This window comes from Chelonoidis abingdonii, chromosome 2 (assembly GCF_003597395.2).
Source record: "Chelonoidis abingdonii isolate Lonesome George chromosome 2, CheloAbing_2.0, whole genome shotgun sequence".
In the NCBI taxonomy this organism is placed as follows: domain Eukaryota; kingdom Metazoa; phylum Chordata; order Testudines; family Testudinidae; genus Chelonoidis; species Chelonoidis abingdonii.
Genome location: NC_133770.1, coordinates 9,942,301 through 9,964,407, shown reverse-complemented (window position 1 = coordinate 9,964,407; position 22,107 = coordinate 9,942,301). Strand labels below are relative to the sequence as shown.

At 47.7% G+C, this 22,107-nt stretch overlaps 1 protein-coding gene across 1 annotated transcript; it reads right to left on the bottom strand.

The window, feature by feature from the left end:
- Positions 1 to 2,232: 2,232 nt before the first annotated feature.
- KLHL40 (kelch like family member 40) lies at positions 2,233 to 21,614 on the bottom strand. The gene is made up of 6 exons (XM_032772438.2): positions 20,376 to 21,614; positions 13,730 to 13,890; positions 10,833 to 10,940; positions 7,964 to 8,149; positions 6,289 to 6,435; positions 2,233 to 4,522 (listed from the first exon to the last, which is right to left on the bottom strand). Exons 1-6 carry the CDS (start codon positions 21,519 to 21,521, stop codon positions 4,411 to 4,413), a joined length of 1,860 nt encoding a protein of 619 aa, XP_032628329.1. The 5' UTR covers positions 21,522 to 21,614; the 3' UTR covers positions 2,233 to 4,410.
- Positions 21,615 to 22,107: the final 493 nt, after the last annotated feature.

The window sequence follows — 22,107 nt, the reverse complement described above, 5'->3', positions numbered from 1 at the left end:
ATTTTAGCCCTGCTTCACCCAATTCCCCTGTTTTAACACTGGATTCTATTAGAAGATGATACATGGGAGAGGTTCTGATCTCATGCTCGTTCTCCACTAAAGTAAATCTCTTGTTGCCACTTCTGGTTTATGCTGGTAGAAGACGTTAGATCAGAATTGGCCCAAAGAGAGTAGCTCAAGATATTGGTTCGGAGCCACCGAGCAATCATGGTTCCTCTGATGGGGGATCAAGCATCTGGTGCCATCCTGCCTCTGTTAGCAGGAGAGAGGAAATTAGCTGAGGTAGCCAAGAATCTTCATCTCCTCCTCCTCCTCCTCTGCCTACCATTGGTGCGCTGTGGGCACCGTGTAGCATTGTCCAGCTGGGGGAAACTGGTGCAGCGACAGCTACACATGGTCTCTTGATGGGGCTGGACAGGGAGACAGATCGAAGGGACAGAGGCGGAGCTGAATAGAAACTATCAGTGGCTTCCAAAGGCTTTGTTTTTCAAGAAGAAAAGAGAGGAGAGGAGCAGAGCAAGAGCCATGGTGAGTGGCTGTTAGTTACTGAGAGGCCCACAACTGATCCATTGGCATGTGCTGGGTTATTGAGAGCGAGGCACCAGTCCTTCTGTGTTCTGGGTGACATTCTTTCTCCCTGTGGCCAGTTAGGCCAGGGGTGACATGGCTGAGGTGGTGAATCCCGACCACTGCTTCTCGACCACATTTTATAGGCCCCCCTCCAAAGCGACAGGAGTCCAGTGCTCTGCCACGCACTGCGCTGTACGTGTTGTTCAGTGGACAGGACACGAGACGAGGACTCAGGAGACCTGGGCTCTGTTTTTGAGACAAACTTGCAGCCAAACCAGAGCTACTCACTCAGGTGCTGCGACCACTCAGCCCTCAGGCTGGCAGCAGCCAACTGTCCCCAAGCAGAGCCTGGGTCAAGTGACCCAAGACCCAGGTATTTCCACAGCCCTGGCAGAGTTGCAACTCAGTCTGAGCAACGGCACTACTTGCCCAGGAACTGTCCTGCTGCTGCCTTGCAGGACATCAAGCTCCAGAGACTCCCAGCCCTGCCTGAGCCCTGCCCTGACCCTGCACTAGCCTCTGCTCCTCACTGACCTGCTACAGCTCAGCCTCCGCCTCCTGATCCTTCCGACACCCTCGGACTCTCCCTGGTTTTTGACCTTTGGCACGTATCTGGACCCTTGTTTCGGTACCGATTTGGCCTGTCCCTGGATCTCGATTCCAGGTACACCCTTGGTTTTGGCCCAGTTCTACACCTGGCTGTGACCCATGCTCCAGCCACTGGGCCTGATTGTCAGAGGCAGTGCTTGACACCGTCACCAGCTCAGCCACTGACTTCTGGTTCTGGGAGCAAGATACTCCACCTACTTGTTCCCCTTCCTGCCCTGTGTCTTGTCTATTTAGATTGCAAACTTTTGAGGGGTAGGGACTGCCTCTAGCTATGTACATCAACCAACCCAGTGGTTCCCCAAGCTCCATGGGGGCATCCAGGTGCTCGTATGATGCCAACAATAAGTATAATAATAGGAATTAGGTTGGTATAAAAGCTTAGCTAGATTATGTGTTATCCTTAATGTGTGCATGGAGGAAGGGTGACCTCAGATAATCAAGGTCAAGGTTGTTGGCACAATAACCAGTGCACAGAACTGACTTTCGTAATACTAACGTGGGCTACCATGTGTAGGCAGCCGACCTAGTGGGTGGAGCAGGGCCGTCCCTGGGGTGGGGGGGTGGCGGTAGTTTGGAGGAATAGTGAGGGTAGATCCAGGAGTCAGGTACCGGCTGGCGGATAAAGCCAGAGTCGGAGGCGAGGAGCAAAGGCAAAGGTCAGAGCCTGAGTCAGAATCAGAGCAGGAAGGGAAGGACTAGACCAAAGTGGGGGCAAGGCAGGAACAGGGCTGGAGCAGGAGGAGGAGGCAGAAGCAGGGAGGGCACTGCTGCAGGCATGGGACACGGTGAGCAGCCACTGAAGCTGCCAGACTCAAGCAGCGGGCTGCAGGCTCCTGTGCCCAGTTAGGAAGCAGGACCATTTGGAGAAGGCTCAGGGGGACCAGCTGAGCTTGCTGGGTTGCCTAGCACCCAGCCTCAGAGCCAGCTGTGCTCCTGACAACTAGTTTCCAAACCTGTTCAGTGCAGCTGCAATTTGATTCTAATGTTTAGTTGCTATGGAATGGTCGTCGCTCTCTATCACACACACACACTCTCACTCATAAACACGCTGTGTGTCTTTCACATTTTTTTTATTGTAAAATAAAACACTGGTCAGGTAACATAGGAGTCCTTGGACTTTCCCTTCAACAAAGATTTGTGTCCACTAGAAGTACAGTTGTGTTTCTCTCTATCAAAAATTGTTATTGGCACCCAAAAATGCACATTTCATTGGTAGGATGCTGAACAGATATAAAACTACCAGGACTATAGGGACAAGTCAACTGCTTCTGCGGCTGCTAGCACAAAAAGAGGATTTCTCCCATGCTGCAGCCCTCACCTCTTTGGAGCATACATCAAAGTACTGCTCTTAAGCAAATAGATATATCAACTTGTTACAGATCTTTATCTTTACTTTTTACCCATTGATGCAAAAGAAAGACAGGAAGAATAGTAAAAAGCCAAGATGACTCCATCAAGAGGTCTTTAATGACTGGAACATCAAAAAAGAATCCTACAAAAAGTGGAAATATGGATAAATGGCTAAGGAGGAGTATAAAAGAATAGCACAAGCTGGTAAGGACAAAATCAGGAAAGCTACAATAGAAAATGTAGCAAGGGACATTCTTTAATTACATTAGGAGTCAGAGAAAGATGAAGGGACGTGTAGGTCCTCTACTTAGTGGGAAGCAGAACTAATGCCTGATGACATGAAGAAGCATTTCCCCCCTTCTGCCTCTCTAACACTTGCTCAAAGGGAGCAGAAAGCACCTGAATGTAAAGGTTAAATGAGGCCAAGGAAACAAAACTCAAAAGGCAGGTGTGGAGGTCAGTCCGAGGGTGTGTGTGTGTCAGAGACATCTAGCATCATAGTCTGACCTGATCGTACCTGTTCTTCAGAGTTCACTCCTTTTAGCCTTATCTTTCGAGTGCACTTTTTGCTGTGCCAGCAGGCATAATCCCCCTACCCACTCCCACACTTACTCTTTTCTTTCTAGCATGAGTTCTGCTCAAAAGAATGGCCAAGGTTTCTCACCTTGCTTAGCACTACGTGCTTCAGATCAGATCCAAATGCCTACGGCACAGATCTGCTGCTTCCCTTGCTACTGACAACTGACCCTCATGTGGTAAGGCTGGCTACCGAGTGCGGGGAGGAGCTGAGTCTGAGATTCCATAACAACATAAGAACAGCCATACTGGGTCAGACCAAAGGTCCATCCAGCCCAGTATCCTGCCTACCAACAGTGGCCAATGCCAGGTGCCCCACAGGGAGTGAACCTAACAGTAATGATCAAGTGATCTCTCTCCTGCCGTCCACCACCACCCTCTGACAAACTGAGGCTAGGGACACCATTCCTTACCCATCCTGGCTAATAGCCATTAATGGACTTAACCTCCATGAATTTATCTAGTTCTCTTTTAAACCCTGTTATAGTCCTAGCCTTCACAACCTCCTCAGGCAAGGAGTTCCACAGGTTGACTGTGCGCTGTGTGAAGAAAAACTTCCTTTTATTTGTTTTAAACCTGCTGCCCATTACTTTCATTTGGTGACCCCTAGTTGTTATATTATGGGAACAAGTAAATAACTTTTTCTTATCCACTTTCTCCACATCACTCATGATTTTATATACCTCTATCATATCCTCCCTTAGTCTCCTCTTTTCCAAGCTGAAAAATCCCAGCCTCTTTAATCTCTCCTCATATGGGACCCTCTCCAAACCCCTAATCGTTTTAGTTGTCCTTCTCTGAACCTTTTCCCTTTCATGGGTGACCCTTGTGCCATTCTGGCTTGCTTCATTCTTTTGGGATTGGCCTTCAGCCTTCCCCAGTCAGAAGAGTGGTTGAGATGATGAAGGGCCTTGTTGGATGGAGGGAGAAAATGGGGAAAGGGAGGATGTGAATGCCTGGAAAACAGAGGATTCTGCCCTGAAGGAAAAATGTGGTTACTGTTCCTTTCCTGGACAGGAAAAGGGAATCAAATCTGTTCCTAGAGAGAGAATGAGTCCAATGCTCAGGCCACCACAGCTCCTTGTGGTCTCCAGATCTGGGTTCTAAGCAGTGCTTTAGCTTTTAAGCTCCTGTAAGGATCCATTCGAATTCTTTCCCTTCCCCTTTCCCTGCTGGGTAAAGTAAAAAGGCAACAAATCACAGATATGTTTCTCTGACTTAACCAAAATAGTCCCTCCCCACCCCATTTATATGAGTAAATGTGAACTTAGAAACACCCACGAACAACATAAATCATCGTGTCATTTACATCTTTGTTAACCGTAAAACATTCATGCGCACAGGAAGGAAGGTGGCGCCTGAGGCATACTGGATCTCTCTGAGGACACCTTCCCACTTCCTCCCTTCTTCGTCATACCTGAAGGGAGGGAGACAAAATATTATGATTAGCAAAAAACTCTATTCTCATCAACTTTGTTCTCTGTCCCAGCTCTGGGTATGACAAATAGTCAGATTCAGTGCTGCTTTAGTGATGTGTTTACTTGCAGTATGTTATTCAGCCACTAGATGTCTCTGTGTGTAGAGTCCCAGATAGGGTGTGGTGTCTGGTAAACAAGAGAGACAGAAGTGGAACTCAAGCTGTGTGGAGACCTGTTTGATTGTGTCAGTAGCTCTGGTTTGTTTTCTTTAATACATGCCTCTTGTTTAGGACTATGATTCCATATATCATGACAGCTACCAAGATTGGTAGGTAGGGCTTGTTTGGTCAATTTCTGTTATTTAAATATAGACTTAGGGCTTATCTAAAGTCCATTGAAGTCAACAGACTTTGAATTTGGCTCTTAGAGTTGATGAAAAATGCCAGACTGAGGCTTAAATGCACTCCACAGAATTGCTACAGTAACAGGCATCAGCTAGCAAATTTCCTTATGATACCTTCCCAGTATACCTGCCCCCCTACCCCTGATGGGGCACATCTAGTAGAGCGGGATAGGTCACTTCCCAAGGACTGAATGGCAGTGGTCTCTCTGCTGAGACTGCTGATGAGGGTACCAGTTAGAGATGTCTTGAAGAAGTAGGTATTTTTCCACTGGGGACTGGACTGAGGCCCCCAAGACTTAAACAACCCCCATCACTTGGTAAATACCCACCTAGCTTTGATATGATCCCGTGCCAGAGAAGTGATAGAGACAGATCTTCAGCTGGTGTAAAATGCCATGGCTCAAATGAAGTCAGTGGAGCTCAGGGAATTTACACAACTGAGGATCTCATCCCATAGATCCCTCTCCTCTCAAGTTTGTTAGGTTTTGACAGTCAACCTGCTTGGGGAGTGGTCTCATATTTTGTCTTGATTCAAAGCAGATTTGATCAGCATGGCGCTTGGAACACTGAATTGCCTTTTGCCACCAAAACTAATCACATACCAGTGGGGCTCAACCCCAGAGTTAGCACTAGCGGGAAACGTTGTGCAACATTTCTCTAGTGCAGACAAGGTCTTGGTTAAAGGGTGATTTAAAATTTCCAGTTTCATAGACTTCGAGGCCAGAAGGGACCTTTATGATCAGCGAGTGTAACCCCCTGTATAACACAGGCTGTACACTTTCACCCAGTTACCCCAGTTTTGAGCCCAATAAGCCGTGTTTGGCTAAAGAGTATCTTCCAGAAATGCACGTGGTCTTTATATGAAGACATCAAGAGATGGAGAATCCAGCACTTCCCTCGCTAGTTTGTTCCAGTGGTTAACCACCCTCACTATAAAAAAAAAAAAAAGGTCCCATATTTCCAGTTTGAATTTGTCTGGCTTTAACTTCCAGCCATTGGCTCTTATTCTGTCTTTCTCTGCTCAGTTAAAGAGTCCTTAAGGATGTGGTATTTTCTCCCCGTGAAGGTGATACACTATGATTGTCATTTCTGAGTCGTCTTTTCTATAAGCTAAACTGACTGAGCTCCTTAAATTGCTCACTGTCAGGCATTCTCGCCAGCCTCTGAATCATTTCTGGGGCCCTCATTTCTCTCCCCTCTTCATTTTTTACATCTTTTTAAAGTCGCAGGGGAGAAGTGAGCGATCAGTGGACAGCAATAAAAACAAGGCAAGAGAATAGATTTTAAACCGCCTCTGGTTAAAACACCAGAAGAACCCAGCCCCCAGCAATGCCCTTCGCTCGCTGTGGTGATGTCTCTTACCTCCAAACGTCATTGAGCTCAGTTGGCACCAGTTCTCCTGACTCTGTCTCCACTGTGGCAAATCCACCAAGTAAATACAGACTGCCAGCCAGACTCACCAGGCTGACGGAGCTGCGCTCCTGGGGGAATTCAGTGAAGGGCTCCCACCTGCTAGGCAGAAAGGTTAGACTTGTTAGCAAGGTGTTCTGGGTGCCCTCTATCAGTGCAGCTGTCTCAGCATGGCTGTGGGCCTGGACTCTGGTGCGTCTGAGTGCTAATCCCAGTAGTGTTACTCGCCGGCTTGTGTGGCCCTCAGGCAAGTTGCTTGGGGCTAGTTTTTTCAAAAACAGCCTCCAGTTTGGGGTGCCTTATTTCAGACATCCACAGCCTGATTTTCAGGAATGCTGAGCACCCACAGCTCCCCTCGGGAGATGCAGAAGACCCTGGATACACCAGAAACAATCTATCCTATTCTTATCTGTATAGGTTCTTATGCTGCACTCCTCACTGGGGCATCTGAGCTTACCAATCATGTATTACAGAATGTGACTGGTGGGCTTCTGCTGAGTGTGTGTAGGAGGAGAGAGGGGAGAGTTTGCACCCCCTTGCATACTACAGAGCACCAGACTCACAGGGGTTTTTGGGGTAGGGCAACAGAGTGGATCTAAGACTATACAGAACCATGCAGGGGCCCTTGGGAGGATTCCTTCCCTTCTGAATTCCTAAAGCTACATGGCCTGTGCCCGATGCGCTCTCAGGGGTTGATCTCAAGCCCGTTGAAGCCAGTGGGGATCAAGCTATTAGTGAGCAGGAAGGAGTCAGAAATCTCCCCTCCCAGGTGAGTTTCGTTCACACCCTCGCCAGGCTGAGAAGTGAGAGTCGCCCCTGGAAGCTGCGATATATCTGGATATCTGGACTGGGAGGCTACCCCATTCCAGTGTCTGGGGATGCAACAGCTCAGACCTTCTGCCTCTATCATGGTTGAGTGATCCCACTGTCCAGGCTCTCTGTGCATTCAAGCTATTGATACTGCAGCAAGCATCTGGTACTAGACAAATGCCCCTGGCAACTGGCAATAATTAACACCAGATGAAGAGGTGCATCAGTTGCACAGAGAGCTGGATGAATGGAGCCAAGACAGCTCCAAATCATTGGCTGATTGGGGGCAGGTTGTTTCATACACTCCTGCAGCTGCTCCCTATAGTACGGAGGTGGCCAACCCAAGCCTGAGAAGGAGCCAGAATTTACCAATGTGCATTGCCAAAGAGACACAGTAATATGTCAGCAGCCCACCGTCAAATCCCACCCCTCGAGTGTCTTCCACCCACCAACAGCACCGCTGATCAGCACCTAACCCTCCATCCCTGAGCCTCTCGCCCTCCAGGATCAGCAGTTTTGTGGTGTGCAGGAAGCTCAGGGGTGCAGGGGGGATGAGGAGGAGCAAGGGTGCGGCAGACTCAGGGGCAGGGGCCTTGGGGGAAGGAGAGGAGTAGGGGCTGGGACCTGGGGCCAGGGGTTGAGCAGTGAGCAATCCCCGGCACATTGGAAAGTTGGCACCTGTAGCTCCAGCCCCGGAGTTGGCACCTATGCAAGGAGCTGCATATTAACCTCTGAAGAGCCGCATATGGCTCCGGAGCCACAGGCTGGCCACCTCTGCTATAGCATTTTCATTCCAAGGATGAGCCATGGTACGTACTTGTTAGCTGCAATATCATACACTTCCACCGAGTCAGTCAAGCCAGAGTCGGTCACGCCAGTTGCCACATAGATCTTGCTATTGTGTATGGTTGCTCCGAACAGAGAACGGGCAGTTTTCATGGGAGCCAGGTCCTTCCACTCAAACTTCTTCGGGTTGTAGACGCACATCTTGTTCAGGCACTTCCTGAAAAAGGGCAAGAGGGAAAAGCAACCCCACTGAATTATTACATGGAACCGTTCCATTGTGCCGAGGGATTCTGGAGTATCGATCTAAGTCAGCAACTGATTGTAATTTACAGACTCTGCTGTTACACTTGAATTTGGGGCCAGTGCATTTTACTGTTGAGCCCACATCAATAGATGTCCTTCCTTTGTACAACAGGCACCTTTCTTTTGTATAGGCTATTGACCATGAGCACCCTGTCATAGGCTCCAACTTCCCCTCTGCCTGCCCCTGCACCGCCTCTTCCTGCCCCTGCACTGCCCTCGCCCTGCCTCCATTCCACCCCCTTCTCCCAAGTCCCTGCATCTGCCCCGTCTCCTCCCCTGAGCTTGCCATGTCCCCACTCCTCTCCCTCCCTCCCAGAAAGTCCTAAGCACTGCCAAACAGCTGTTAGGCAGCAGGGGGTTGGGAAGCACTGAGAGGGACGGGGAGGAGTGGGGACATGGTGCACTCAGGTGGGGAGGTGAGGAGGGTGGAGCTTGGCTGCTGATGGGTGCAGAGCACCCACTAATTTTTCCCCATGGTGCTTCAGCCATGGAACACCATGGGCTCAGTGCCTCTGCACTGATTGTGGTGTTGTGTATGTGACATTTCACTCCATATTCTTTACGAAAATATGCTTATGATCTGAATATGACATAACAGAGATGTACTTTATGCAAGATGGATCTTGCAAGATATCGTTAGAAAGGTTATAATTTACTGAATGGGATTATCCAATTTGTATGCCTGTATCATTTCTGTATCTGAAATTAGGAATATTGACTATGTGTCTGTATTTCAACTATGCTACTTTGGGTGATGCCCACTGCCAACACTTTAGGAACAACCATGGAAAAGCCAGACAGGGCTGATGGGCATGAGAGAGGACAATGGACTGTGAAAAGGCTTGGCCTTCCTGCGGACGCTCCATACTGCCACTGACTCATGGACGCTGTGATTCTACAGAATCAGGTGGTCTTGTCACCTGATACTAAACATTACTTGGGACTTCTTGTAACTTTCCACTGGAAAGGAAGGGGGGGTCAATTTTGGGGAAAAAAGGATTCCCGCCTTATGTAAATCCTATTTAAGGGTGGGGAGGAAGGCAAATGGCCTCCTCTCCATGGCCTATCTGCCCAGGAAGAAAGACTGAAAAAGACACCTGAAGGGAAGAGAAGTGGGGATTCCAGACTGAGACACGGGTCCAGTCTGAAAAGAAATAGAACTGGAACTCTGAACCACAGAAACTTTGCAACCTGCCTAAAATAACATTTAGGGTAAGAAATTACATTTTATAACCTGTTTCTTAAGTGTATTGAGCTTAGCTTGCATGCTTTGGTTTATTTGCTCAGTAATCTGCTTTGTTCTGTCATCTCTTCTAGTTACTTAAAATTCACCTTTTGTAGTTAATACTTATTTCTTGTTTATAATATAACCCAGTTTATGTAATTTTTAACTGGGCAGGGTGGCAAGAAGTTGTGCATCTCTCCCTCCACACTGAGGGAGGGGCAAATTTCATAAAACCGCTGGGTTTGTGCCCCTTAAAGGGAGAGGGCACCAGAGTGCTGGGGTGAGCCCCTAAGGCTGAATCTTTCCAGAACAGATCTCTGTCTCTGTGCAGCTGGGCATGGCCCTGCCCGTGTGCTTGGCTGGAAGAGGCTTATGAACCTTGCCCAGATAAAGGGGACCCTGGCTGGCAGAATAGGCTGACTTAGTGGCACGCCAGCACATCAGGTGACATCCCAAAGGGCCCAAACCCACCGCTGCTAGATATGTGTCTGTTTAGCTATATGCAAATCAGGGATTTGCATGCATGCACCCGGCAGCAGGCCTTATTTGTTAAGTACTGATGATGAAATTTGATGTTGTACCAGAAATTAATAAAAAGAGTCCCTGCCCCAAAGATCTTACAATCTAGGAGGTATCTGGCGGAGTATATAACCTCTTTCCAGACTGTAATCTCTTTGGCTCCGGGCCTGCCTTTGCTGTGGTAGGCTGGGCTTATTTTGTCAATATTTATTTTTGGTATTTTTCAATGGCTGGAATTTTCATTTAAGGCAGCGGGTTATGCTGAGGCCTTGTTTCCTGCAGATAATAAATGGCAACTGGGCCTGATAAAGTGTTTCATGAGGTTGTTTACTCCTGCTGGGGCTGCAACAGCTGGGTCTTGCTGTGTCAGACCAGCCTTCTCCCGGGCAGAGATCCTTGGTTTGATGCCAGGCAGCTTCCCTGCTAAGGGGATTCTCATGTCTCTTCTGTCTTCTCCTGCTATTCGTTATGCTTGTTTATATGGGGAAGGAGGAGGATGTCCTTTCTGCATTGTGGCCTTATATTGTCCCTGATCCTTGTGCAGATTTCCCATTGATCTCAATTGAGTTAGACAGGGGACCCAAGGACCCTGAGAGAAACTTTAGTGACACAATCAAGGCTGGACTCAGACCAGAGGCCTGGAAGTGAAAGGTTCCATGTCTTAGCCCCCCAGCCCAATTTGATCCATCTGTTCCCCTCCACTCCTTCATCTGCTGGTTACCCTAGAACGCTACTTATGTACCCAACAGAGCTTTCTCTGCGACTTCCTTCTTCTAGACATGACCTAGGATGTGTGCCATGAGCGATGTTTTGCCCCTCCCACACCTTTTATATCCCTTCTTCTTTCACTTACTTGTCACTTCTCTTGCCTCCTATGACGTAGATTAGATCCTTGTCTGATACCACAGCATGACCATAGACTGCATAGGGGAGCGGATCTGACTCGCCCCACTTAAATGACCTGTATAAGGATTACGGAAAACAAGGGTGTTATATTGTTTAGCTGGGGGGAGCATCCAGAAGGCACTAGGTGCTTTCCAATCCCATAGGTGGGATGCACTTCCTGCCCAAAATGCATGGAGTCTAAAAACTCATTAACAAATTCATAGTCGACCACTAAGAAAAAGAAACGACATACGGGATACTTGCTATAAGGCCCATTCTTTTCTGTAGCATCCTTTCGGCTGCTTAACTTGTGGTATTTGGCTTCATGTTTTTACAGCACCTTCTGTCCCAGGATCTCAAACACTTTACAAACATTCATTGATTGAGACCGCTGTAAGGTAGCTATTCCTGCATTATCCTGGCTTTACAGAGGGGGAGGTGCCGATGTACAGGGAGGTTAACGGTCACATTTTCAGAAGTTACCACTAATTTGGGGGTAACTGAGAGTGACACTGAGCTGGGGTTTTGAGTGTTTGGCACCGCTTAAAATCAGGCTCTCGTTTTCTAACATTGGGCATCCAAATATGGCGGCACCTAAAATTCGAGGCCGCATCTGAAAATCTGGACCTAAGTGTCTTGCCTGCATTTCCAGAGCAGGTCACAGTCAGAGCCCTGATTAGAATGGAGTTCTCTTGACTCCATCCTGTAGCCACTAGACCATGGTATCCAAACACTGCACACACCACTCCAAACAGTCCCTCTCATACCCCGACAGATTTCTCTTTCCACAGACTGAAGATCAGTGGAAGGCACTTCCATAGAAACCGAAAAGTTCTGGATTGAATTGGCCTTAGATCTACCGAGTCTAACCCCTAATTCAAACAGGAATAATCCATCTATCAATAGGTAAGACAGTTTGCAGAAATTTCAGCTGCCGATAAAGTGGGGCCGTTATGATTATTGTGCTGGTCACTTTGAAACCCAGTTGCATAGAAGAGGATCTGAAAGCTCTCCCTGGTAATCGACTTTTTCAGCTACATGCACTTCAGGCCACTTAGCAAAGACAGTCTCCTCCCCAAGAGAGTTTTAAGGCCCAGATAAACACCATGGTTGATAGGAATGGGAATTGATTTGAAATCTCTGCCTATGAAACAGACATGCCTAAACAAAGCAGTGCAAACATGTCTAACTATAAACTGAGCAAAAGACTCCAGCTCACTAGCTATTCCTGCTTATTGCAGGCAGGCTGGGAAAGATTGTTTCTCATTTCTGTTTGCCTTTCAGTGAAATTTAATACTTCAGGCATTTCATAGTGCATAATACAAAGCATATGCTAAAATTAGTCTTAACCACTATGGGGAAGCAGAACAGCTCCTATACTTCCAGAGGTGTCTGCTAGATTAATAGGAAAAGCCAGTTTGATTCTTTTTTCCCAGAGAAGAACATGAGACATGTGGCTTTCTGCAGAGTAGATTAAAATTAGGTATTGGGAATGGAGATGTTATGATTCACAGATGAGAAAGCCCAAAGGGGCCATTGTAATCATCTGGTCTGATCTCTTGTATAATACAGGCCATAGAACTTTCCACAAATAATTCTTGTTTGACCTAGACCAAATCTTTTATGTACGATCCTATTCTTGGATAGAAGTGGATGAACCTCCATCTTTACAGATGACTCATTGCTTCTTGCTCATTAAAAGCTGAGTCCATAATGGGTTGCACTGGATGGCTGGATTATGGAAAATATAAGAGCCGGAGGAGTGGGCATATGCTTTAATTTTTCAAACCATGCAGCATGGTTCTCAGACTAACTGGAATGCAAATACCTCGAAGCAGAGAGAGGAAAATACTTTACGCAATGTATAATTAACCCTGGGAATTCACTGCTGCATGATAGTAATGAGGCAACTAGCTTTACAGGGAAATGACTGGTATGACGCCATCTTCTCTGCTCCCAGAGATGAAAGAGAATTTGGTAGCCTGGGTTCTCCCTTTCTGGTCTCTTTGCCAGAGGGGAGGGAAATCAGGCTGGTCCCTTTGGTGCCAGATCAGTGCACAGTGCCATAATACCTGAGACCCTGAGCAGTCACTTGCATCACTTATTCTTGTCCACAGCTCCGTTCGCTGGGATTGAGATTGCAAGGGCAACTGACGTTCATGCTTCTGAGCATATGATGCTCAACAGCTGGGTGGCACAGGAGAGCATACTATGGGGTGTATTGGGGGCAGGGGCTGCAATCCTCCAGAAAAAGGTTCATTTCAAGTTTGGTTGTAAAAAGAGGCCAACGAATTCTCAGTGGATCTGATCCTCTGAGTATCCTCCACAAAACCTTGGAGGATCTGGACCTCTGAGTGGTCTGGGTTTGAGAGACTCTGAATCCCTTTATCGGCAGCATAAACTGCGGTTGTGACCAGAGCCCAGTTTTGTTGCCCATGACCATCCACCAGGGGCTTGTTTGCCGACAGGTGTCCTCTTAGAGCTGTTACATACCTATGAGACTGCCCCGGCGCCCAAAACATTCAGGGCCATATCCTGCCTTCTGAGATCTCCGGGCAGTTCCTGTGTGAGCATAGCCAAAGGCATAGTCTGGCCCTTGATACAGTGAGTGTTGAGTGGCTGCCCCTTAATGTCCTCAGTCCCCTTTTCCTTGGAGGTTTCAGTTGCAATACACCCAACAGATGGTACCAGAGATGGATCAGAGCCACAGGGGAGGGATTTGGATTTGGGACAATGCCAGTTGCTGGGGTGACTGGATCTAGCATTTGAAGACTGTCTCTAGATGTTACTTCAATTTTTAGGTCCCTGTACAGATTGATTCATTCTTACACCCCAGCCCAGCTGCTTCGCTTTCCAGGTACTTACAGTCGGTCATAGCACATGACGGAGTCCAAGGTCTGTTCTCCTTCTTTCAGTTCTTTCCCTCCTACCACGAAAATGGAGTTTTCTGCCTCTCCCAGGCCAAAGAGGCAGCGGGGGGAAGGCAGAGGGGGCATGCCCAGCCAGTCGGAGTCCAGGTGGTCATACTGCAAGGAAAGGAATAGCCATGAGGGTACAGCATGCACTGCTCCAGTCCCTCTCTGGCGTGTAAAGAATAGATTTGCTTACTCTGTCAATTTGCTAAATTCAAATAAAAGATCAGGGGCCAAGCATGCAGAGACAAAGCGCGGAGCCCACTCCTACAAGCAGCAAAGGGCACGCCCGGTTCTGCAGCCTCCTGCAAAGCAGCCCTAGGGTGGAGATTCTCTGTGGGTCCTTTCCTTGCTTTTTTCCTTGTGCTCCAGTTGCATCCACCTGTTGGCTTTTGTCTTAAACTTAGCCTGCAAGGTCTTTGTGCAGGGACTGTCTTTTTGTTCTGGGACTTGTACAGCACCTTGCACAGGGGGGGTCTTGCTCCATGATGAGGGCTCCTACAAGTATGGCGATAAACAGGACCCAAGTGAGCTGTAGGAATGGCCTCTGCTTTTTTCACAGAAGATCACTCTACGATGACTTGGTACGTTTATATACAGCTCAGTCTCCTTGGGCTAAGCTGGTCTTGAACATTTCAGTTACTGAGCAATCATTGTGCCAGGAGGAGCTCACATACCACAACCACCTCAGCTTTAGCTCCGTCTCCCAGTCTTCCAAAGAGATTTCACCATAATAGCTTTCGGCAAGGGGAGTTAACTGTGCATTGTCCGTAATGCAGCCCACTGCCCTGAGTAACATAAGAATAAAATGGTGATTCAGTGCTTTTCCCACCTGGCAATGATCACTTGGCACTCTCGTCCTTTGCTTCTACTGCAATCGGAAACCGATCTGGCTCTCTTTGCTTGCTTCCCTGTTTGTGTCAGGTGAATCACAACACTGCACTGCCGGTAATGTCTGCTAATTATTTGTAGCTGCAGAGCCAGGGGGTGGGAGCCTAAGATATTGGTATTGATCCTATATAAGCATGGGGCAGAGGTGCATGTGCGTGCATAAAAATGTATATTTCTATGAAATTGGTGAGTTAGTTCAAAGATCAAAGCTCTTGACTCAGACAGGGATGTTTATTAGCCCCATTTTCTTGATGGGGATACTGAGCCACAGAGAGCCGATTGATCAAAATTTCAGAGGTGCACAGCATCCATAACTTCCACTAACGTCAATGGGAGCTGGTGGTACTCAGTCCAGCTCCAGATAGTACCCAAAATTACAGGGCCCCAGGTCTGAGCTTCTGGGTCTGACAGGCTGTGTTGGGTTAGATGAGACTGGGGTGCGGTGGTTAGGCTGCCACCCTGGGAGCAGGGTTCACTTCCCTGCTCTCCTTGTGTGAACTTGAGCAAATCACTGTGCCTCTCCTTGCCCCCTGGGGACAGTGGTGCTGTGAGGATAAAGATTGGGAGGTGCCCAGATCCTGGGGCTGGTGGGGGACCAGATCGGTACCATTGATAGTGGCGTTGCTCACTTGCTCCCGCTGGTGTTGGAGCACAGCTAGTCCAGTTCTCCCCGCGCCAGGTGAGCAGCTTGTTTATTCTGAGTCTCGCTGAGCAGAGAGAGGGGCAGGTGAATGACCTTGCATTGCTCAGCACTTGTTCCAGCCAGTGCTGTGGGACTCCGCAGCAGGGAGCGTCTGCTTTAGTTGTTGCCTGAAGCCCTGTTTGTCACGGGTTGTTGCTTCAGGGTCTCTCCAGACTAAGTATGGAGAGACTAAATCTGGAGCTGTATCTCCAGACTAAAGCAGGAAGGACAGGGAGAGTAAAAGCCTAGAGCTGCTGGGTTGAGGGTCCCTGGACTGGAACCTAGTATAGAGGGCGGGCCCAGTTTCCCCTACCAGCCACTGGAGGAGTGGTGCAGACCAGGCAATGGGGAGCTGACCACTTGGGACTGTTTGTCTCAAATGGCTTTTGATACTCTGGAAGCAGGAACGATATTAATGTGACTTGGCTGGAGGGCTAAGCTATGAAGAGGACACTGCTGCCACCAGGGGCGGCTCTGTGTATTTTGCCGCCCCAAGCACAGCAGTCAGGCGGCTTTCAGCGGCGCACCTGTGGGAGGTCCGCTGGTAATGTGGATTCAGTGGCACGCCTGGGGAGTACAAGCCCCACGAATTGGACCCCACACTTGCTAAAGCCAGCCCTGGTTACTAGTACCTTTTTGTTAGACCTGTAGCTAAAGACCCACCTCCCTCAAGGCATCCAATTTCCGCCAATACATTAGGTGGCCACTGAAAATAAATGTCACTTTATGAGTCAACTGGCTTTCCCTGTTCCTTTGTTGTTTTTTTTCTAATGATCAGGTGTGAGAGGGGAAGAGATGGTGCCATGCTGGAGATGAGCAGTGGGGATTAACGTACGAAAGCAGAATATGGTCCCTGTGAGCAGACAGTATTGTCAAGGGCAGTGGTCCTCAACCTATTTACCGTTATGGATTGCATCCGTACAATATATATACTACCTGTACAGCCCTGAGGATGTCACATGGGCCACAGCTGTGTCCTGATTGGGCTATGGGTTAAGAACCCGTGATCTAGGGGATCTCTTGCGCACAGCTGACCCTCAGACCACACCTGGAGAGATGCTAGTTACTTCAAAGAGCGCTAATGGGTTTTGCATCCAGAGTAAAGGTGGTTGAATAATACTTATTCCAGTCTATATATGTTCTTATGCCGCACTCATCTCTGTAATACCCGAGTGCCTAGATCCTGCTCCTAATATTCATTGTGAATTGCGACTAGAGCTGACTGAATACATGGAATTTCTGTTTCTGCAGGAAATTCTGTGATTTTGAATTTGGATTTGTCCTGAAATGGGATAAAAAGTCAAAAATTCTTGGAAATTTTTGCAAAATGAAATATTTTGAGATGTTTAATTTTGACTCTATCATTTCGCTATGACCTACAGTATGGTATGATATAATACTATTAACATAGCACGTAAGTCAACATGATAAAATCAAAACAAAACATTTCAAAGTTCTCAAAATGAAATGTTTTGATAATCTCTTGTCGAAAATGTTAATCAACACATTCTCATGAAACATTTTGATTAAGTCAAATCAGTATTTTCTGATGGAAAACTGTTCCATTGGAAAAATATTCACCTGCTCTAACTATGACATATCCAGGTCCAACTATCTACCCAGATACATTGTGGCTCACACCACTAAAGCATCTGAGTACGTCTCATGATCTTAATTTCTGTGTATGTTAACTGTTTATACATTTTCAGTCTATTTGTTATTTATTTCATGTGACCAGTCAGTCACATGCTATTATGTCTTCTTTCTGATTGGATGACTGAAGTTTATTTTACTTGAGAATAACAAATGGCAAAGAGAAAACAATGCACTTCTAGACACACCTCTACCCTGATATAACACGTGTGATAGACCCAGGCCAGTTGGGTACAGCAGAATAGCAGAAGGCAGATATATTGGCCACTGGGTTAACAGTTTTCTGTTCCCTGACTGACCAGAGCAGGGGCTGCTCCAGGCTAATGAGAACACCTGACTCTAATTAACCTGCAAAGAGTCAGGTGAGGCCATTCAGTTAATTGTGACGCACCTAACTCTAATTAAGGCCCTGCTGATACTATAAAAAGGGCTCATCTCAGTCAAAGACAGAGGGGAGCCAGGGGCGAGGAAGTTGTGGCTTGAAGGGCTGATCATGAAACACCCTCAGACCATGTTAAGGGCCCTAAGGTAAGGGTGAAAAGGGAAGAAGCAGGAGAGCTGTGGGTGAAGTGGCCCAGGGAAATGTGCAACTCTGGCAGATGAATAGGTTGGCTGCCCACAGCTGCTACCATTAGGGTCGCCTGGGCTGGAACCCAGAAGCAGAAGTCCGGGCCGGGTTCCCTCCCCACCACACTACAAGAACTTCTCCTGGGAGGGGACAGTCAGGCCTCTGTCAGGACACAGGAGGCTGAACTAGAGACGAGGGAGTTCTCTCACACCAACCTCCTGAGGCCTATGATGAAAAGGGCTCAGTAGACTGTAACCCTGGCCCTAGAGAGAGAAGGGCTACGTGGAGGGTCACAGTGAGCCACTGAGGCTAGCATAAACCGCCTAGAAGCACAGGACCCACGGGAGCAAGGTCAGAGCTCTGCCACACATGACCCGATATAACACGAATTTGGATATAATGCTGTAAAGCAGTGCTCCAGGGCGGTAGGGCTGCGTTCTCCAGTGGATCAAAGCAAGTTCAATATAATGCAGCTTCACCTATAACGCAGTAAGATTTTTTGGCTCCTGAGGACAGCGTTATATCGAGGTAGAGGTGTATGAATTTTTAGCTGAATAATCATTCATATTAAAATTTGCAAGACTTCTGGATTTATGACCTTTATTTTTTATAATCAGCATCTGAACTTTCATTTTTTATCATTGTCTGTCCAACTTGTTTGACTAAACCTATCCCTGGTCTAATTCTATTGACTTCAGTGAGAAGAATTGGGCCCCTAGAAGCCTGTATCAGCAGATGCACTGCTCTATATTGATGGACCCGGATGCATATATGTAATATGTATATGGTACCAATGTTTTTAGATATAACTTTCTCTCAAGGTCTGACTGAAAAAGACTTGAAACTGCTTTGTATTAATAAGGGCCCCGTCAGCTAAAGCACAGTTCAATAGTAGTAATGACTACTTTTGAAATTGTATAGCATCTTCCATCCAGGGATTTCAAAGCACTTCACAAACATGAATTTAGCCATGTCCCCATTTTATGGGCGAGGAAACTGAGCAGTTATGTGATTTGCCCAAGGCATCACAGACAAGCAGTGGCAGAACTGGGAGCAGCATCTGGAAATCTAGAACTCCTGTCTCCTGCAGTTTAGCCAATGGGACCATGAAGAGACTTCAGCTCTGCTGCTAAGGTTTGGATTTAGGCAAGAGAGACATGAAGATTTAACAGGACCTTCCTTGCTATGCAGGGCCAACTCCCACTCGCTGGTACTGGAGCAACTAAAAAGGGAGTTGTTCTATTCTCTGTGCAGCAGACTAACAGGTTGTTAATTGGCATAGCTGCTAATTGCAGGGAAAGGGACTCTGGAGGGGATCTCTGGGCATTACCTTGCCAGCGACTGTACTAGTCAGCAATGTTCAGCAGAATTGTACTCCCGAGTGTTTGTTCATTAGTTCTCGCAGGCTGAGCACAAATGTTGTCTATGTTCTCTGCTTGTCAGTGCCTCCAGTCAGTGTGAAGAGCGGTGCAAAGAGGTAAACGGCTGTGGGAGTGGAATCTTTCCCCTTCCTTGACTTCCCCACTTTTGTTTTGCCTTTAGTCCTTGCCCTGGTATGCAGTGGACAAGCTAGGTAGCCCCAGGAACTCAGCTAGGATGGGGTTGATTCTTCATTGCCGCCTTCTCTGTGTGTGTCACTTACACCTGAGCCCAGTGGGTGTAAAACCCTGTTGGGTCAGAATAGTAACATTTCACACTCACTCTGTGCAGGTGTCTGTGGCAAAGGCAAGTGGAGAATCAGGCCCGTTATACCTATGGGGTTCCCGATTGGGGGGAAGGAGGGGCTTGTTGTTTCACACCCTCTGCTTTGTGCAGCATTATACACAAGTACTTCTTGCATTATGATCTTTGTTCACTTTCCACTGGAGCATCAGCTGTAGAGTATTGCTGATTGTAGTTACAGGTACTGGTCAGTGCTGGAGGCAGGATACAGGATTTGCTGGGTGTCTGTAAGCCCGGAGCATAGGAAGTGGGGAAGAGGCAGGCTCCTAGTGTTAGCTGCATATTTTGCTGAGGGGAAAGATGGCCTTGAGTTACAGCACAGGCCTAGGTTCAGATGGCTGGTTCCCACCTCTCTTGCTAATCACAGATGTCTTTGGTTACTTCTGGGGTTCAGCGTGCATCCAGGGCACTGTTAGCTAGGGAAATTAATGCCGTAAAACAGCAGTGAATGAGACTGCTAGCATGGTTTTCAGTGGAAGACAGATGAATGTGGCAGAGAACAGAAGGCTGCAAAATCAAACAGTGCTTAGCCTGGTACCAGCTCACAAGACATGTTGCCGTTAGACAGGGACAAACCAGCTTTGAAATAAAAACCTCCCTGATAGATATCAAGGCCAGAAGAGACCATTATGATCATCTAGTCCAACATCCTCATAACATAGGCCAAGGATCCTCACCCTGTCATCACTGCAATAGCCCTATTTGGAAATTCCAAACTTTTTGCAACACATCTATCTATCTATCTAATCTATCCCAATATACACTCTCTCTCTCTCTCTCTCTCTAATCTATCTCAGAGTTTTCTGTAGTATCATCACACAAGTATCTAAATATTTTCACAGCCTACATATTACTATGTAACAAGCCATTGACTTAATGTGTAACTGTGAGCAGTATTCAATCAGTCTCTACGTCTGACAAAGCAAAACAATGCTTGTGGCATGCATTTTTGTAAGGGGCACACAAGCCAAATACAACTAACACACATGACGGTGAGTTTCATTGGCTTTGTGCTATACAGAACCTGAAAATCAATGATCTTTCTAGTGGACCATAGAAGCAAAAGAGTAACGAAGCCGGTACCTGTAAGAAGTAGGAGCTCATGGGGTCCTCTTTGTTGTCCTCATTGTAGTACAGTCCACCTGCTATGAAGATCTGGTTCTCTTTGGTTACCAGACTGACATGGTTCTTTGGGATCTGAGCCGAGATGGAGGCAAAATAGCACTCGTTAGCGCTGGGGTCATAGGCCACTGCCCCAGCACTGCTCACCATGAAAATTAGGTCCTGCAGGAACATCCCAAAGCGCATTGTGTCATTTAAGATCCCTGGGAGGGCATCCTCCTCATTATCATCCCCCTCGGCCACTTCTCCATTGACAGCATTATCCCCAGCTGTTGTCTCACTGCTTTTCTTCACCTTCTTCTTTTTCACCACCATGAATTTGCCTTCGCTGGCATCCTTCACCACCTGGAGTTTCTTGAGCAGCTCCGAGCTGGACTTCACAATGGGATGCTTCTCCACATGGTCCCTGATGTAATCCTTGGGCATGAGGCGGAAACGGATGCTCTCGAAGACGATCGGCAAGGCCTGGATCCGGCTCTCGCGGTCCTTGGCTTCCGCCCACTTCATCACCACCTCAAAGACTGTCTCCTCCTTCTCAATGTTGAGGGAATCGGTAGATATGACAGCAATGAGCTCATCAGGGGAGAGCTGGTAGAACTCGTCATCCCGGGAGACCAGGGCAAAGCGGTCGCAGATGAAATCCCGGGCGGACACTGCTAGGCGGGCGCAGTCCAGCATCAAGCCCAACCTGAAGATAGCCAAGCAATTGCTGAGGCAGAGACGCTTCTGCAGGAAGGAGACACAGACGGTGAAGATGGAGGGGATCTGGAACATGTTGGCCACAGAGAAAATGTCCTGCACGTTCTGCTCGGTGAGCTCCAGCTCGGAGGTGTAGATGTAATGGAGAATCTTGCGCATGACTTCAGGGTCCACGTCCTCCAGGTCGATCTCCCTCTTCTTACTCTCCTCCATGTCTGAAAGGAACATCGCCCGGAAATAGGGGCTGCAGGCTGCCAGCACCAGCCGGTGGCAGGGGAATTCTTTCCCCTTGACTTTCAAGACACAATCCAGGAACTTGTTGTGGTCCAGCATGTCTTTGAGCCCATCCTGGAGGAGCGTCTGCTGGTAGAGACGCAGCTCTTCTGCTTGGTCTATAGGCAGCGTCATGCTTGGGAGTAATGGCTTGTTTGCTCGTCTCCTTTTTTCCTCCTATGCCCCAGTAGAGAGACTTACCCAGATCTGTGCAGCTCCCCTTTGCTTCCTGACAGCTGGAGCCTTAAGAATGTGAAGCACTTGCTGCTAATACAACTGGCTGTGTACTTCAGCCTCAGTGAGGGGCTTTATATATAACCACAGCCTCTCAAAGCTTAAGGAAACCATACTGGAGCATGTGTAAACTGATCACCCTCTAATATGACACATTGGACAACCGGAAAGGGAGGGGGCTGGGGGAACAGCTGTACGTGCAGCCTGGACCCATCAGGAATGGTCTGTCAGCTCATGAATCAGTGCTGCAAGGGTCTGGGCTTTTCTGGAAGGCCAGCGTGTGACTGGCTGCATCCATAATAGTGCTGGTGAAACAACTTTTCCTTCAGAAGAACCAGAAAGGAAGAAAAACCCTGCCACCTAGCTGGTGAACTGTAGGGTTTGTTATGCCTCTTCTCCGCTCCTGTGCCACCTGCCCCTCTTCAACATGGAGTGCAAGACTCACCTGGCTAAAAATACACTATGATGCTAAATCTGTAGCTATGCA